This window comes from Leptodactylus fuscus, chromosome 2 (assembly GCF_031893055.1).
Source record: "Leptodactylus fuscus isolate aLepFus1 chromosome 2, aLepFus1.hap2, whole genome shotgun sequence".
In the NCBI taxonomy this organism is placed as follows: domain Eukaryota; kingdom Metazoa; phylum Chordata; class Amphibia; order Anura; family Leptodactylidae; genus Leptodactylus; species Leptodactylus fuscus.
Window position 1 is genome coordinate 62,966,850 of NC_134266.1, and position 19,844 is coordinate 62,986,693.

Genomic DNA, 19,844 nt, shown 5'->3' on the forward strand with positions numbered 1-19,844 from the left:
AACTACAATATTACATCAACATATCGACATAAAGAAGTGTGTGCACAAAGGAGCACATAGCAGACATGGGCATTGCTCAGTCAGCGCATGGCCTTATATACACCAATAGACTATATCAGAAGGAAGTTTGCAGGTGATCACACTAATCCTTCTAATCCTTAAAGAAACAATAGCACACTCAGAGGTAAATAGGCATCTAGATCTGCTGGAAAAGCTAGTATGTTGGCAAACGCAGAGTAGTGATGTTCACAGGAATCACTATGAAATGTTTCTGTATGAGAAAAACCTTTTCATCACATTACTATTAAATTAATAAAATGGCTGATTTATAATTTATTAGTCACGTGTGACAGCCAGGAGCCACTTTCAGCTGCCATTACACACAGTCCTATAGACAAACTCTCTTCGTTATTAATATTCTATTGCTAATTGGTGTTTGGAGAAAGTCTAGTGGTTGTGACAGCACAGCTGAAGTCCATAAAGCAATACATGTTCTATCCTTCAATAGAATAATATGTAGTGCATTGTCAGAAGACCGATTTAGGATACAAAGATGACCCAAATGACATGGCTTATTTAATATTCATATTAATCTTGTGTTTTTTTGTTTTTAAAATGAGGTTTTTCGGTGCATCAGATTGGAAATTAAATTTGTACACAAGTGGATAGAAGGTTCGTGCCTGCTGCTTAATAATGTACATTTTATAGGCTCATAGTATAATTAGTTGCCAATTAAATAAAGTGTCATTTACAAGAGCAAATGACACTCAAATAGTCTTGTCTTGCGTACCATTTTCCAGATAATTCTGTGTTGGAAACTGATAAAGAAAGGGTTAAACTGGGCAAAGTGATGCACATTTGATGATAGTAACTGGGACAGTCTGTAATGAATGGATGACTTTAAGCTTGAGTTGTTTGGATCAATAGAGAGAATGTATATGAGACATAGAGCAAATGAAAACATCCTGAAGAAGAGCACCTTGCCTCCTGTCATACAATATGATCTGCCCTGGAGATCTGCATATTCTTTTCTACAGTATCTCTATATGGTTTATGGGTTCTAGATCTTAAGGACACGTTCATCCGGGGTTTTATACTGACTGCCAGTTCAGGAGTCGGGAAGGAATTTTTTCCCCAGAAATGGGGCAATTGGCATGAGCTTCATGGGGGTTGCTTGTCTTCCTCTGGATCATCACTGTAGGGGACTGTAGGGTTATAGGTTGGACTTGATGGACTAATGTCTTCATGAAACCTCATCTACTATCCTCTGGGATGGGCACATTATCTTAATACAGGGATGATTTTCAGATCTCAGCTCAGTAGAGATTTTTTAAAGGGATTTTGTCACCAGGAAGAAGCATAATATATCATCAATACAGTTAGATAGGTCAGGCACACCTGAATGTAATGCTTTTTTTCCCATAAAAATGTTTGCGATATTAATTTATTTCACAACAGGCAAATGAGCAGTCGAGAACACGGAGTACGGCTCCTCTGCTCTAACTGCTACGCCTAACACTGCTCCCTTCTTTGAATGACACGGCCAGTGAGCTATGCAGAAATCTCGCCTGGCCATGTGTTTCCCAAATACGATGGTGTATTAGAGCAGTGTGCAGCTTAGCAGTTTGGAGCAATAGGGCTACACTTGCTTCTCCAGACTGCTCATTTGCATATTGTGAAATAAGTTTTTAAGATTTTTTGTAACCATCTTAGTTGTGAAAGTCTGTTGTCTTGATCAATTGCCAAAGAATATGACCATTAGTACAGGAATGATTTCCTTGTTGTGAACAGTTAATAGGCAGGGAAACTACATATAGATAACTCATGGCTGCGTGACAATGAAAGAAAAAAAATTGCAAAAGTCTTATCATTTCTATTTGCAAAAAAATGTTAAGTTTTAATTGTTTACAAATTTAAATATGGATATGTTTATGGGATAATGCCTTTAAGAATATATGGCTAGAATTCTAAACATTTTATGTAATGAAGACAACCTCCATCCATTTTCCATATCAAGGGATATGGAAATGATAGAGGGAGTCATATATGTGGGACCTCACTCTATGTGCCAGAATTCAATATGGTGGACTCAAGCTGCCATTGTATTACTGTACATAGATAATTATTCATCTGAATTACCACCATATAATATATCTCTGTAGAGAGGAAATGGCTGGCTTGATGTGGCCAGCTGGTGAGACAATCCCTTTAAATGGATTTTTCTGAGAGTTAAATATTGATGACCTATGCTTAGATACGTTTGTAGCAGCAATGACACTTGGTCAGACATATCATATTCATTCATCGTGTGGCCTGTTTTTAGCTCAGCCCCAGTAAAGTAAATTGTGCTAAGCTACAATGCCAAGCACTGCAGCCACACAATGTCCTGGACTGTGCTTGGTATTCAAAGAAGGGGCCACACTAAAACATTGCCTTCTCTACAGATATCTCAGTCAGGCCACCACCAATCTAATACTGAAGACCTATCCTACCATCAAGATAACAATCTCAGAAACCCTTAAGTCTAAGGCAACACATTGTGGAAACGCAGCTGATTTTGTAGCGGTTTTTTGAGCCAAAGTCAACAATGGCTACAAAAGGAATGGAAAATATATAAGTTCTTATCCTTCTATCTTATGATCAATCTATTCCTGGCTTTGGCTCAAAAAAATAACGCAATTACAAAAAACTGCTTTTCCGCAACCTGGTACCTCAGCTTACCTAGTGAACATAATACTGTACTTGATAAATGCAGAGTAAAATAATAAATTATGCATGTATAGTTAATGTATTGACTTTAAAGCGTGGGTAAACTTTCAGACAACCTTTGATTTTTTTTGGCAGCATTTGTGTCAATAATAAAGTTTGCAATATACCTTATTAACACGAGTTGTCTCCTTTCTGTGAATCCTGCATCTCTTTAATCTTTCTCTTGCTTCTGTATCGATATCTGTTCCTGTCTCTCACTGAATGTTGTCTGAAAGTTTAGTTATACTTTAAGACAAATTATTGATACATTCTTACTTTCCTTGCAGACCATAAGCTCTAATAATAGTATACATTTAAAATGACAAAAAAAATTCTCATTGTATGTTTCTGCCTCGGCGTATGTAATAAACAGTATCTGAGATTTCTTCTGCCTGTTTTATTTTCTTTTTACTCATAACCTTGAGCTTGTTTCCAGGTCATTGGACATACTTACTGTAGGATTGTAGTCAGCAGATTCATATACATTACACTTCCCCTTGTTACTGTGACCATTTTCCTTACTTCACCATATGTAATGTTTATATTGAGATTTCCTACAAATAATCATAACCTTATTTAACATAATATACTTGCAATACCACTGGTTGGCTGTGCATAGACACATATGGGATAGGCGACTTGTAACAGAGTATTGTGAATTCATATTTTTATGAGAAAAAGCTTATCTGGTAACACACATACAGTCCTATGAAAAAGTTTTGGCACCCCTATTATTCTTAATCATTTTTAGTTCTAAATATTTTGGTATTTGCAACAGCCATTTCAGTTTGATATATCTAATAACTGATGGACACAGTAATATTTCAGGATTGAAATGAGGTTTATTGTACTAACAGAAAATGCGCAATATGCATTAAACCAAAATTTGACCGGTGCAAAAGTATGGGCACCTCAACAGAAAAGTGACATTAATATTTAGTACATCCTCCTTTTGCAAAGATAACAGCCTCTAGTCGCTTCCTGTAGCTTTTAATCAGTTCCTGGATCCTGGATAAAGGTATTTTGGACAAACAATTCAAGTTCAGTTAAGTTTGATGGTCGCCGAGCATGGACAGCCCGCTTCCAATCATCCCACAGATGTTCAATGATATTCAGGTCTGGGGACTGGGATGGCCATTCCAGAACATTGTAATTGTTCCTCTGCATGAATGCCTGAGTCGATTTGGAGCGGTGTTTTGGATCATTGTCTTGCTGAAATATCCATCCCCAGCGTAACTTCAACTTCGTCACTGACTCTTGAACATTATTCTCAAGAATCTGCTGATACTGAGTGGAATCCATGCGACCCTCAACTTTAACAAGATTCCCGATGCCGGCATTGGCCACACAGCCCCAAAGCATGATGGAACCTCCACCAAATTTTACAGTGGGTAGCATGTGTTTTTCTTGGAATGCTGTTTCTTTTTGGACGCCATGCATAACGCCTTTTTTTATAACCAAACAACTCAATCTTTGTTTCCAAAATGAAGCTGCCTTGTCCAAATGTGCTTTTTCATACCTCAGGCAACTCTATTTGTGGCGTACGTGCAGAAACGGCTTCTTTCTCATCACTCTCCCATACAGCTTCTATTTGTGCAAAGTGCGCTGTATAGTTGACCGATGCACAGTGACACCATCTGCAGCAAGATGATGCTGCAGCTCTTTGGAGGTGGTCTGTGGATTGTCCTTGACTGTTCTCACCATTCTTCTTCTCTGCCTTTCTGATATTTTTCTTGGCCTGCCACTTCTGGGCTTAACAAGAACTGTCCCTGTGGTCTTCCATTTCCTTACTATGTTCCTCACAGTGGAAACTGACAGGTTAAATCTCTGAGACAACGTTTTGTATCCTTTCCCTGAACAACTATGTTGAACAATCTTTGTTTTCAGATCATTTGAGAGTGGGCTGTCCATGTTCGGCGACCATCAAACTTAACTGAACCTGAATTGTTTTGTAGAAAGAAATGGTCCAAAATACCTTCATCCAGGATCCAGGAACTGATTAAAAGCTACAGGAAGCGACTAGAGGCTGTTATCTTTGCAAAAGGAGGATGTACTAAATATTAATGTCACTTTTCTGTTGAGGTGCCCATACTTTTGCACCGGTCAAATTTTGGTTTAATGCATATTGCGCATTTTCTGTTAGTACAATAAACCTCATTTCAATCCTGAAATATTACTGTGTCCATCAGTTATTAGATATATCAAACTGAAATGGCTGTTGCAAACACCAAAATATTTAGAACTAAAAATGATTAAGATTAATAGGGGTGCCCAAACTTTTTCATAGGACTGTATCTAATAACTGATGGACACAGTAATATTTCAGGATTGAAATGAGGTTTATTGTACTAACAGAAAATGTGCAATATGCATTAAACCAAAATTTGACTAGTGCAAAAGTATGGGCACCCTTATCATTTTATTGATTTGAATACTCCTAACTACTTTTTACTGACTTACTGAAGCACAAAATTGGTTTTGTAACCTCACTGAGCTTTGAACTTCATAACCAGGTGTATCCAATCATGAGAAAAGATATTTAAGGTGGCCAATTGAAAGTTGTTCTCCTATTTGAATCTCCTCTGAAGAGTGGCATCATGGGCTACTCAAAACAACTCTCAAATGATCTGAAAACAAAGATTGTTCAACATAGTTGTTCAGGGGAAGGATACAAAAAGTTGTCTCAGAGATTTAACCTGTCAGTTTCCACTGTGAGGAACATAGTAAGGAAATGGAAGACCACAGGGACAGTTCTTGTTAAGCCCAGAAGTGGCAGGCCAAGAAAAATATCAGAAAGTCAGAGAAGAAGAATGGAGAGAACAGTCAAGGACAATCCACAGACCACCTCCAAAGAGCTGCAGCATCATCTTGCTGCAGATGGTGTCACTGTGCATCAGTCAACAATAGAGCGCACTTTGCACAATCAGAAGCTGTATTAGAGAGTGATGAGAAAGAAGCTGTTTCTGCAAGCACGCCACAAACAGAGTCACCTGAGGTATGAAAATGCACATTTGGACAAGCCAGCTTCATTTTGGAAGAAGGTCCTGTGGACTGATGAAACAAAGATTGAGTTGTTTGGTCATACAAAAAGGCGTTATGAATGGCATCCAAAAAAAACAGCATTACACGAAAAACACTTGCTACCCACTGTAAAATTTGGTGGAGGTTCCATCATACTTTGGGGCTGTGTGGCCAATGCCGGCACCAGGAATCTTGTTAAAGTTGAGGGTCGCATGGATTCCACTCAGTATCAGCAGATTCTTGAGAATAATGTTCAAGAATCAGTGATGAAGTTGGAGTTACGCCGGGGATGGATATTTCAGCAAGACAATGATCCAAAACACCGCTCCAAATCGACTCAGGCATTCATGCAGAGGAACAATTACAATGTTCTGGAATGGCCATCCCAGTCCCCAGACCTGAATATCATTGAACATCTGTGGGATGATTTGAGAGCGGGCTGTCCATGCTCGGCGAACATCGAACTTAACTGAACTTGAATTGTTTTGTAAAGAGGAATGGTCCAAAATCCCTTCATCCAGGATCCAGGAACTGATTAAGAGCTACAGGAAGCGACTAGAGGCTGTTATCTTTGCAACAGGAGGATCTACTAAATATTAATGTCACTTTTCTGTTGAGGTGCCCATACTTTTGCATCGGTCAAATTTTGGTTTAATGCATATTGCACATTTTCTGTTAGTACAATAAACCTCATTTCAATCCTGAAATATTACTGTGTCCATCAGTTATTAGATATATCAAACTGAAATGGCTGTTGCAAACACCAAAATATTTAGAACTAAAAATGATTAAGATTAATAGGGGTGCCCAAACTTTTTCATAGGACTGTATCTAGACATGACCAGCTAAAAGGAAAGGTAAAAATGTATCTGTATAAAATATAGTATAGAGATGAAAATATGATTTATAATATAGGGGGAGTCTAATCTAAACAAGCTCTAACACATATCAGTGGACCCCAAATTAGCTTCTCTTATCTTATCACGGAAACAAGTGCCTCTGTGTCCATCATGGACTGTATATCATATGACCATGGGCTGATTTTACTAATCTGAAAGTGAGCAACATGGATTACAACAAGCAGAAATCTGGAAAACCGTGAGGAATTGATGAAGAAAGTATATTGGAAAATTGTACAACTTTTCATTAAACAAAACAATACCAATTATGTGCTGAAATTGGACAACCCCTTTAAGTTTTATTGCTGGCATAAGAGAATCTAAAGTTGTCACTTTTTTAGCAATACAATACAACCACTGAAAAAAAAACTATAGATGAGTTTCTCAAGACAATATTTTTTTTTATTATATTGTGTCACAAGCTGATATTGTAAGGAAATTGCTGGAAGAGCAATTTCCCAATAGCTGATGGTGAACCCTGGGAGGGAACGATAAGACAGTGAGCCCTAAGCTGAACCCTCCCCTGTCCTTGTCTACTTGCCTTACTGACCTAGGAGGCAGAGGACAACTGAGTGACGGTCCCTTCTTGTTATAGGTGATAACACAGAACGAAGACAAGGCAAACAACAACAAACAGGAGGTCAGCTAGCCAAGGGGTTGGAACCAGTCAAGCAGTGCAGTACAGAATCAAAATCCAAGAGGATAGTCACAAGAAAAGCCAAAGGTCTGAAATGTAAATACAAACAGTAATAGTATAGAGCCAGCATGCACAGAAAGGAAAATAGCAAACACAAAGATGAAGGTGCAAAAACAATATATAGGAAGAAAGAACTGATTAGATTGGAAGGAAACTGTCAATTACCCAAGTAAGGCTGAGATTAACTATTTGCAGAGCAGAGGGAAACAAAGGTGTAAGAGATGGGTGTGGTGAAAATCAATTACAGACATCAGGGAATATCCTACTTGTGTCTATGTGGGGCCACCCAGTGGTGGTGTAGTGGTTTGGAGATTGCTGTGTCACATCAAAGGTTTTGTTGTCATAATAATGTATTAAATTGAATTCAGGACAAACTGGATTCCTTAACCAAATTCAAGTTAAAGCAATGTTTTGAGACATTAAACCACCCACTGGTACTTATGGACTGATGATTTAGTGTCCCAAATAGCCCTGTTGTAAAACTATCCATGACCCTATTAAAAAGTAAAAAATCTCTATATTCATCCAGTGGCTGTACTCCCGATGCCCATTCAGTTCTTCAGTGAAGGCGGATGCATGCACCATACTTTAGGTGCATGTGTAGTGAAGACAGGGTTGATGTCCCCAGTTTCACTGAACAACATCGCAGGTGTCTGGAGCACTAAAAATGGGTGAGCTGAGACTCATCTTTAGGTAAGTACGTAGGTTGTTTTTACGACAGCTTTACGACTATATAGTATACTAAACCATTGGTCCATAATGACCTCTGGGTGGTTAAATGTTCCAAATAGCCCTGACGGTTTCCCTTTAAGAGGGAACACATCTTTGTCCTACAGAGGGCAAGTTGCTTTATCTGCTCGATCCAATAAGGGATATACAGTACAGGTTTGCAAGATATCACATTCACATATTTGTTGAGTAATATGTCTACTGATGTTTCACTGTTTTTTTTGGGTTTTTTTTTTTGAGAATGGGATACATATATTTATTCAGCTTTTTTTCTATATTTTAGAACATATATGTATGCAGGTTTATCCTATGGATCTGAATGTTACTGTGGCAACACTCTGCCCCCAAACCGAGCCAAAGAAGAAGAATGCAACAATGAGTGCAAAGGGGAGAAAGGTTCCGTCTGCGGCGGTGTAAACCGTCTCTCGGTCTTCCAGCTAGAGAGACTACACACCATAGAGAGACTACAGACCATGGTCAAGCAGAGTAAGTTGCTAAACTTGTAAATACATGCCGTGTGAGTTTACTGACCTAGCCATGAACCACTTCACAGCATTACACTTAAGAGATGAGTCAGTTTCAATTACCATTAACGGGAAAATGTACCATTTAAGAAGGCTAAATGTTCTCAGTCTCAGATTAGAAGAAGTGTTAAAGCTGATATGAGTGCTTGTCCTGAGCCATTCGTTGCTGTAGGCAGAGGCTGACATGGAGTCCTTGGCACCTCTCAGAAATCATACTGTAAATACTTGTATGTGTTTAGTACAGAATATACAAAAATACATAAATACTGTATAAGGAAGTTAAAATGCAATGAAATATAGATTTACTTTTAGGCACTTGTATCCTTCTTCCAATATTGATTGAGCATTACTAAGAGGGTTCAGGATTTGTGCTATTTATCTTTCTTAACTCTTTCAAGAAAAGCTATAGACACTGGTAAATTCTGAGGAGAATGTCCCATTGGTGTAACCTGTGAAGTTGCACAGGCGTCCAGCAGGTCAGCTTTTTACTGTCTAGTTTGTGGTTAAATGCTTGTATTTTATTCATTTAAACTTCAGTCCTTAAGTATAATAATCCTTAAAAGAGTTGTCCAGGCAAAAATAGACAACCATTTTAACGTTTAAATATGCTGGGGGCAGTTGCTCCGATATCCTTCCGCACCTCCTGGTTCTTCTGTACCGGTAGTGTCTTCCAGAATTATGCTAAAGCAGCTGATTAGCCCCAGTAGTCACGTGACCACTGAGGCCAACCACTACCTGTGACACCATGAATACCTCTTCCTGAGACCGCTGATTGGCCTCAGCGGTCATGTCACCACTGAGACCAATTAGCAGCTTCAGAACAAATCTGGAAGAGGACTCAGGAGTTGTTGCCAGAGCAGAAGAATCAGAAAGTACAGGAAAACCCCAGAGCATCGGGTAGAGGTGAGCATGTTTTTTTTGCTTTTTTTTTTTTTTTTCACTGCCCTAACAGATTTGAACATTAAAGAAGTTGTGCATTTTTGCCTGGACAATCCCTTTAAGGCCATAACTATGCTTAGGAGTCCAGTGAGCATTCCTATGCAGTGACTGACAGGTTTTCCTTTATGGCTCCTGTACAGAAACAATTACTAGTAGGACCACTCACTAGACTCCTATATCTAGAAGGAGCAAGTTTTAAATGAATAAAATATAAGTCAAGCTGAATTTTTTTCCCCAGAAAACAATACTCCAGTTTGCTCAGCTTATGTTCAACAAGACAGGTTTCCCATAGGTCACTGGAAATGGTCAGCTACTTAACCAGACTATTTTTCCTGTCTCATAACCAGATACATTTTTTTGTTTAGTAGGTATATTCAGTTTTGAAAGCTATAACATTTCTTTTTAGTTTGGATTAATCAAATATCAGTTTGTTTGGGTTTTTTGTTTTGTTTTTTGTCATGATAGGAGAGCATTTTAACTTTTTTTTTTTTATTATTATTATTTTTGTTTTCCATTGTGACTGTGGCTTACATATTAACCTTAGTTACAGGAGGAATATAGTCTCCCAATATATACTGCAGAGCTGATCTAGTACCCTGTCATTACATGATCACCAGGCTGGGAGAAAGCAAAAACCTGGCAATTTCCATAGCTGTATACACAGCGCTCATTGAGTAGGTGGTCATATACATTCCCAGGGTTTCTACAGGGCATATTAAGATAGGAAAATTGCTGGTGTGGATCTACATCTTAGCCTACATTGTTTTGTATTGGGTGTATTCAATGTCTATGTTATAGTGAGTAGTAAAATGGAGAAATAAAGTAATAAGTTAAGGAGGTACACACCTATATGTGGAGGTGCTAGAGATAAGAGGAGTGGTAAAGCAGTGGGGCATTACAGACACAGTATTTCCATAGACCTTCCTTTCCCATCTCAGGGTGAGTGGGCTAAACAACATTTAGGGTCCATTTACACAGAGTTTTTAGGCAAGGACTGAATCCGTGTCAGAATCCATGTGGAAAAAACGCCTCTCCATAGAATTCTATAGGTTCCGCTAGCTTTTTTATGCCGCTAGTGGAAAAAAAGCTCCCTTCATACGGATTCCACCTGCAAAAACCAACGCAATCAATGAAAGCTGGAAAATCCAAATGGAATTGGCAAAAACCACATGGAAAAACTGCTAGCAATTTTTTTTTCAAGGTCCATACACTGTGCTGGAGGGAAAAACCATTTCCTAATTCCTGAAGTGGATTTTTTCCTTGCCAAAAAACTCAGTGTGAATGGACCTGTATGGGAAAATGTCAGGTCAGACCTGTATTAAGGTCAGTATTTGCTTTTTTTTTAGCCTATAAATAAAAAAAGACTCCAAAAAAAAAGAGCTATTATTTCGAATGTGCATATTTTTTACCAATGGTACTACTTTTTTGCAGGGGAGTCTTAATAATTATAGGTAAGCAAATACCATTCACCCTTTGAGCATGATTGGAAAACTGGTGGATGATTAACAAATGTCATTGTCCTATTGAATCTATACGACTTATAAAGATATAAGAAATCCCACATATCACGCAAAACATCGTGAGCATTTATTATGAGTCTAAATTGCTGTAATCCCTCTTCAACAGTATATCACGCCCTCCTGATTCACTATACACTCTCTGTGTAATTTTCAGATATATTTCAGATATATTGCATCATATGTTGATACAGTCATTATATTATTTATAGCAAATTTCTCCTTTACAGTTGAGTTCTCGGCCATAAATTACTTCCAGGAGCTATTTCTGCTTCCAATAAATTTTTACCTGATTAGAGGTTCCCGACTCTGTGATTGAAGCTCTGGTACTTTTTTGACAATTTATTTCCCATACTCCCCACTGACAGCTATGCGAGTAAATTACTTCTTATATCTGTGGAAATAGCTCAAGTGCCATATAAGATTTTTCTAAATGAAAAGCAAACCACAGTAATTTAATCATATAGCCAGCGAGATTGGAGCTGTCATAAATGTTGGGAGATTTTTCGAAAGCTGAGTTTCCACAAACCTAGGAACTATGGCAGGAGTGATATTATTACACCGGTTTCTTAATGCACCAAAAAATTTTCCTTACTAGCTGCTGTGGGTCAGATTTTCTATTGTGGATTTGATTTGAATGTAAAATCACCAAAACTTGCTGTAATTTGGCACCACTTCTAGACTACATTTTTTGCTCAAAATGGGGGTAGCTTAGGGGGAAGGCGCATGTCTTAAGCATAAAAAAAAGTCCACAAAATTTAGACACAAAATTTGGCACAAAATAGACCAACCAATAGATAGTATAACATTTTAAACAAGCAGCCCAAAGACGTACCAGGTTTATCAAGCAATGAACCACTCCAAGACCTTTAAGGGTGTCCATAAAATACAGTGTTGGCCATAACTATTGGCACCCCTGCAATTCTGTCAGGTAATACTCAGTTTCTTCCAGAAAATGATTGCAAGCACAAACTCTTTGGTATTAATATCTTCATTTATTTTGCTTGCAATGAAAAAAACACAAAAGAGAATGAAAAAAAAAGTCAAATCATTGATCATTTTACACAACTCCAAAAATGGGCCGGACAAAAGTATTGGCACCCTCAGCCTAATACTTGGTAGCACAACCTTTAGACAAAATAACTGCGAACAACCGCTTCCGGTAACCATTAGAGATGAGCGAACACTAAAATGTTCGAGGTTCGAAATTCGATTCGAACAGCCGCTCACTGTTCGAGTGTTCGAATGGGTTTCGAACCCCATTATAGTCTATGGGGAACATAAACTCGTTAAGGGGGAAACCCAAATTCGTGTCTGGAGGGTCACCAAGTCCACTATGACACCCCAGGAAATGATACCAACACCCTGGAATGACACTGGGACAGCAGGGGAAAAATGTCTGGGGGCATAAAAGTCACTTTATTTCATGGAAATCCCTGTCAGTTTGCGATTTTCGCAAGCTAACTTTTCCCCATAGAAATGCATTGGCCAGTGCTGATTGGCCAGAGTACGGAACTCGACCAATCAGCGCTGGCTCTGCTGGAGGAGGCGGAGTCTAAGATCGCTCCACACCAGTCTCCATTCAGGTCCGACCTTAGACTCCGCCTCCTCCGGCAGAGCCAGCGCTGATTGGCCGAAGGCTGGCCAATGCATTCCTATGCGAATGCAGACTTAGCAGTGCTGAGTCAGTTTTGCTCAACTACACATCTGATGCACACTCGGCACTGCTACATCAGATGTAGCAATCTGATGTAGCAGAGCCGAGGGTGCACTAGAACCCCTGTGCAAACTCAGTTCACGCTAATAGAATGCATTGGCCAGCGCTGATTGGCCAATGCATTCTATTAGCCCGATGAAGTAGAGCTGAATGTGTGTGCTAAGCACACTCATTCAGCACTGCTTCATCACGCCAATACAATGCATTAGCCAGTGCTGATTGGCCAGAGTACGGAATTCGGCCAATCAGCGCTGGCTCTGCTGGAGGAGGCGGAGTCTAAGGTCGGACCTGAATGGAGACTGGTGTGGAGCGATCTTAGACTCCGCCTCCTCCAGCAGAGCCAGCGCTGATTGGCCGAATTCCGTACTCTGGCCAATCAGCACTGGCTAATGCATTGTATTGGCGTGATGAAGCAGTGCTGAATGTGTGTGCTTAGCACACACATTCAGCTCTACTTCATCGGGCTAATAGAATGCATTGGCCAGCGCTGATTGGCCGAATTCCGTACTCTGGCCAATCAGTGCTGGCCAATGCATTCTATTAGCTTGATGAAGCAGAGTGTGTACAAGGGTTCAAGCGCACCCTCGGCTCTGATGTAGCAGAGCCGAGGCTGCACAAGGGTTCAAGCGCACCCTCGGCTCTGATGTAGGAGAGCCGAGGGTGCACTTGAACCCTTGTGCACCCTCAGCTCTGCTACATCAGAGCCGAGGGTGCGCTTGAACCCTTGTGCACACTCTGCTTCATCAAGCTAATAGAATGCATTGGCCAGCGCTGATTGGCCAATGTATTCTATTAGCCTGATGAAGTAGAGCTGAATGTGTGTGCTAAGCACACACATTCAGCTCTACTTCATCGGGCTAATAGAATGCATTGGCCAGCGCTGATTGGCCAGAGTACGGAACTCGACCAATCAGCGCTGGCTCTGCTGGAGGAGGCGGAGTCTAAGATCGCTCCACACCAGTCTCCATTCAGGTCCGACCTTAGACTCCGCCTCCTCCAGCAGAGCCAGCGCTGATTGGCCGAATTCCGTACTCTGGCCAATCAGCACTGGCTAATGCATTGTATTGGCGTGATGAAGCAGTGCTGAATGTGTGTGCTTAGCACACACATTCAGCTCTACTTCATCGGGCTAATAGAATGCATTGGCCAATCAGCGCTGGCCAATGCATTCTATTAGCGTGAACTGAGTTTGCATAGGGGTTCTAGTGCACCCTCGGCTCTGCTACATCAGATTGCTACATCTGATGTAGCAGTGCCGAGTGTGCATCAGATGTGTAGTTGAGCAAAACTGACTCAGCACTGCTAAGTCTCTGCATTCGCATAGGAATGCATTGGCCAGCCTTCGGCCAATCAGCGCTGGCTCTGCCGGAGGAGGCGGAGTCTAAGGTCGGACCTGAATGGAGACTGGTGTGGAGCGATCTTAGACTCCGCCTCCTCCAGCAGAGCCAGCGCTGATTGGTCAAGTTCCGTACTCTGGCCAATCAGCGCTGGCCAATGCATTCTATTAGCCCGATGAAGTAGAGCTGAATGTGTGTGCTTAGCACACACATTCAGCTCTACTTCATCAGGCTAATAGAATACATTGGCCAATCAGCGCTGGCCAATGCATTCTATTAGCTTGATGAAGCAGAGTGTGCACAAGGGTTCAAGCGCACCCTCGGCTCTGATGTAGCAGAGCTGAGGGTGCACAAGGGTTCAAGTGCACCCTCGGCTCTCCTACATCAGAGCCAAGGGTGCGCTTGAACCCTTGTGCAGCCTCGGCTCTGCTACATCAGAGCCGAGGGTGCGCTTGAACCCTTGTGCACACTCTGCTTCATCAAGCTAATAGAATGCATTGGCCAGCGCTGATTGGCCAGAGTACGGAATTCGGCCAATCAGCGCTGGCCAATGCATCCCTATGGGAAAAAGTTTATCTCACAAAAATCACAATTACACACCCGATAGAGCCCCAAAAAGTTATTTTTAATAACATTCCCCCCTAAATAAAGGTTATCCCTAGCTATCCCTGCCTGTACAGCTATCCCTGTCTCATAGTCACAAAGTTCACATTCTCATATGACCCGGATTTGAAATCCACTATTCGTCTAAAATGGAGGTCACCTGATTTCGGCAGCCAATGACTTTTTCCAATTTTTTTCAATGCCCCCGGTGTCGTAGTTCCTGTCCCACCTCCCCTGCGCTGTTATTGGTGCAAAAAAGGCGCCAGGGAAGGTGGGAGGGGAATCGAATTTTGGCGCACTTTACCACGTTCGATTCGAACATGGCGAACACCCTGATATCCGATCGAACATGTGTTCGATAGAACACTGTTCGCTCATCTCTAGTAACCATCAATGAGTTTCTTACAATGCTCTGCTGGAATTTTAGACCATTCGTCTTTGGCAAACTGCTCCAGGTCCCTGAGATGTGAAGGGGGCCTTCTCCAAACTGCCATTTTGAGATCTCTCCACAGGTGTTCTATGGGATTCAGGTCTGGACTCATTGCTGGCCACTTTAGAAGTCTCCAGTGCTTTCTCTCAAACCATTTTCTAGTACTTTTTGAAGTGTGTTTTGGGTCATTGTCCTGCTGGAAGACCCATGACCTCTGAAGGAGACCCAGCTTTCTCACACTGGGCCCTACATTATGCTGCAAAATTTGTTGGTAGTCTTCAGACTTCATAATGCCATGCACACGGTCAAGCAGTCCAGAGCCAGAGGCAGCAAAACAATCCCAAAACATCAGGGAACCTCCGCCATGTTTGACTGTAGGAACCATGTTCTTTTCATTGAAGGTCTCTTTTTTTTCCCCTGTAAACTCTATGTTGATGCCTTTTCCCAAAAAGCTCTACTTTTGTCTCATCTGACCATCTGAGAACATTCTTCCAAGACGTTTTTGGCTTTCTCAGGTAAATTTTGGTAAACTCCAGCCTGACTTTTTTATGTCTCTGGGTAAGAAGTACGGTCTTCCTGGGTATCCTACCATACAGTCCCTTTTCATTCAGACGCCGACGGATAGTATGGGTTGACACTGTTGTACTCTCGGACTGCAGGGCAGCTTGAACTTGTTTGGATGTTAGTCGAAGTTCTTTATTCACCATCCGCACAATCTTGCATTGAAATCTCTCGTCAATTTTTCTTTTCCATCCACATCTAGGGAGGTTAGCCACAGTGCCATGGGCTTTAAACTTCTTGATGACACTGCGCACGGTAGACACAGGAACATTCAGGTCTTTGGAGATGGACTTGTAGCCTTGAGATTGCTCATGCTTTCTCACAATTTTGCTTCTCAAGTCCTCAGACAGTGCTTTGGTCTTCTTTCTTTTCTCCATGCTCAATGTGGTACACACAAGGACACAGGACAGAGGTTGAGTCAACTTTAATCCATTTCAACTGGCTGCAAGTGTGATTTAGTTATTGCCACCACATGTTAGGAGCCTCAGGTAAGTAACAGGTGCTGTTAATTACACAAATTAGAGAAGCATCACATGATTTTTTTTAAACAGTGCCAATACTTTTGTCCACCCCCTTTTTTATGTTTGGTGTTGAATTATATCCAATTTGGCTTTTTGACAATTCTTTTTGTGGTTTTCCATTGAAGATAAATTAAACAAACAAACAAAAATTTCCCTATTAAAAAAGAAAGGAAAGGAGAACAGACAGAGTAGCGTGTCTCTGAAATTGCTATGTCAATTGTACAGCATTCACAACTAGCAGTTACTAGAGAACCACAGTGAGCAATCTGATTTACTTGTATGGAATCTCACAACACTCCTAAGACTGCACTTGTGTCCATATCATTAACACTTGGCTGTTCACTGGTATCCATGTACTGCTAGGCTAATCTTTGCTTTCTGATAGCTAATTCCTCCTTCTTAACCACTATTATATTAACCCTTTTCTCATGCTAATAGTGCACTGCCATAACTTGTTTGTATAGCTGAGTAGGGAGAAGTTTACTGACTCACACCTATCAGGGAATTATTGAACTAACAATAGGGCAAGCTAGACACTTATCTCTTATCTTGTCCATCTACCACCTCAATCTGTTACCTGACCAGTTTCAATGTCCCTTTACTATTGGACACATTATCAGAGGTGTAATTTCTATTGTTTCTTTCTAAAACTGGAGTATGCTTTGTCCTCGTCAGCATTGATAACAGCCAACAGAATTGCAGGGGTGCCAATACTTTTGGCCAACACTGTACACACCTCAGTTCATGTACCCCAGATACACCATCAACTTCTGATTCCGAGTCAGGAGGTAACTCTAATGCGTTCACTGCTCTACAGCAGTCAAATGGCAAACCATACTTTACAAGGCAATGGGTCTGTAGAGCATACAGGGACAAACATTTGAGTAAAGAGTTTCATATAAAAGGATTCAGTGCTTACAAAAAAAAAATAATAGGCAAAAAGATACATTACAAAGAAATAGTCACTTCACACAATGAGACTGAGGGCCCTGCTCACAAGAGCTTACAATCTATGAAGTAGAGGGGGTAACACAAGAGGTAACAGGGGCGGCATGGGAGGTAGTATTGCTTATACAATGGTGACGGTGAGATAATTTTGTAATAGAGGTTACTGTCATTACACAAGGATAAAACTGTAAGAGCCATCACAGGTCACGTGCAGAAGGGTGCCATATAAAATTAGTCTGAAACGGAAAAAAACAATCAAGTTTGGTTAACCAGTTCAGCATCTTGAAGTTTGTACAAGCCTGACCTAGGTTTTAAAAGCCACTCTCTCTTCTCAGCCTAACAGGATTTCCAGGCTAAAAATATTGATTACCTATCTATTTCTCTAAGTGAGGGTCCAACACCTGTTGAAGTGAATGGGTGCTGATCTGCAATACCCTGGTCTAGCCACTACACAGATTGGAGCTGTCTGCTTCCTGTTCAATTCTCTGTGTATAAGCTGCTGAGAACAGTTGAGTCAGGGGGTCATGTTGGATCATCACTATTGTGATACTTCTGACCCACCCCAATATTTTTAGTCTAGTAAACTCCTTTAATACAAATACAAACAAATCAACAATAAAATTCCGCTGTCAGATATGAACATTTTGGGTATTTCATTACAGTAGGATATACAGCACATAAAATTTTCAATTTATTTGTACATTTCCAGGGTGAATAATAGAAACGGCACAAGGCAGAGCCCTAAGAAAATATTGTATTATTTTTTTATTTTTATTAAGAATGCAAGTATTCCCGAAAATAGATTTCTCAGGGGAGCCGACAGGTCCTATTTATTTCTGTACTGTAATGAACACTCAAGAAATGATTACATATGGGCGCATTCTGTTATTAGTGGGTTTATTTGTATTTGCTTTCCCTCAATGATGTTTTTGAAGAGAAATTGCAGAGAAATAATGTTTTGTAGTTCAAGGCAAAAAAAGAAAAAAGCATTTTTTGAAAATTCCTACTTTCAAGCGCTATTATGTTTGGTAGTCCAGGTAGTCGTCAGATACTATTTACTCCCATAGATCTGTATTTTTGATGGTTTCCAACCTACTGGGCTAAATCACTCTCAGCAGAGACTAAAAGAGTATTGCTAAAGGAAAATCACTGGTCTGGCATTCACCGGCACCATTAGTGATTATCAAAGGGTAAATGTTTTTCAGAGTTTTTCTTGATATAGTTTTTATTCATATTATAGCAGCATGTCGCATCGCCCAATTCCACTACCCTTTAAAAGTTTGCAATGACAAAACTCCAAACATTGTCATGAAACTAAAGGAAGCCCTCGGCGTGTGCAGGCTTTAATGAATCTCATGCTATGATTGCAAGATATAGTGCAATAATAGAGCAAATAGATGAGTCTTTAGAAAAGATCTTCTCCGCTGATTGACAAATCTTGGAAAAACTAGTCCTACAATATTTGTACTATGTAGACAAATACCAGAGTACACATTGGGCTCCAAAAGCTTTAGTAAGGCTAAGGCCCCATGTTGTGGACACGCAGCCATTTTTTTTGTTGCATTTTTTTTTTAAACCAAAAATTTTTTGCTGTCCCACTCCATATAAGTCTATAGGGAGAAGACATTATTTCTGTGGGTAAAATTAACATGTGTGTTTGTAAAAAAAATGTCCACATTTTAATCAATAGCCTGTAAGGATTGGAGTCAGGGTCAGGCAGTGCAAAGTGACACAGCTGGGAAAGCAACACTGTGCAACTAATGACAAAAGGGGTTGCAGGCCCTGCAGCTATAACTATGCTGTAATATCTGAGATGAGGCAGACCAATGCACTTCCTAATTGAAGTGCGCCTACCACGACTCCTAACCTTCTATCCGGTGGCTAGGATAGAAGTTGCCCTGAAAGTTCTAGGGACTGGAGTCACGGGGTCACACCTAAACAGAAAGCACAGTGTAAATGCAATGCAAAACAAAAGACTAAACAGCATGGAACCAGAGAGGACCACAAGTCCCAGCAAGACACAGAAGAGAAGGCGAGGTCAGACGAGCAAGAGGTCAAGCCAGGAGATATAATAAAAGGTACCAAATCAAAAGACAAGGGATAGTCAAAAATACAAGCCGGGTCTAAAAACCAAGAAACATATGGAATACAAACAGACAGGGAATCAGACTGAGCAGGGGGACCAGGAAACACAAAGTGAATGGCTGGCAAGGATCCATGCCTGGGTGGGGATTAAATAGCAGCAGAAAAACATACCTGATGGCTAATGACATGGAGACTGAAGGCAAGGAAAAGATTAACCCTTAATGACCTAAGCACACCCAATAGAACTCCTAACACGTCTCCCAGGGAGACGCTGCGCAGCAAGGAGACCGCGGCGACTCCGTATCCTGACATAGCCTTTCTGCAGCAATTTTTTCCTTGCATGTGAATGAAATGAAATCTCACTTTGCTGGAAATGTAAAATGCGGCCTTGTTTCCAATGCGTTTTTCCTACAGCTGAAATGCAATGTTTAAGTAATGTGCAGCCTCACTGTGTTTTTTACAAAAAAAATTTGCTCTAAATCATAAAAACCAATCTATCACAGAGCCCAGCTTCTTTCCCTTCCTTTATCACATCGTTCTCTCATATAAGGTAATCTATGCAGCAACC

The 19,844-nt window shown here is 40.6% G+C and overlaps 1 protein-coding gene across 2 annotated transcripts in view; it reads left to right on the forward strand.

Moving 5' to 3' along the window:
- Positions 1-19,844, forward strand: part of WSCD1 (WSC domain containing 1) — a 169,809-nt gene that overhangs the window by 76,213 nt on the left and 73,752 nt on the right. For both annotated transcript variants that reach the window (XM_075263845.1, XM_075263846.1), the window contains exon 4: positions 8,378-8,580. In XM_075263845.1, coding sequence (XP_075119946.1) covers positions 8,378-8,580 — 203 coding nt within the window. The remainder of the gene's footprint in view (positions 1-8,377; positions 8,581-19,844) is intronic.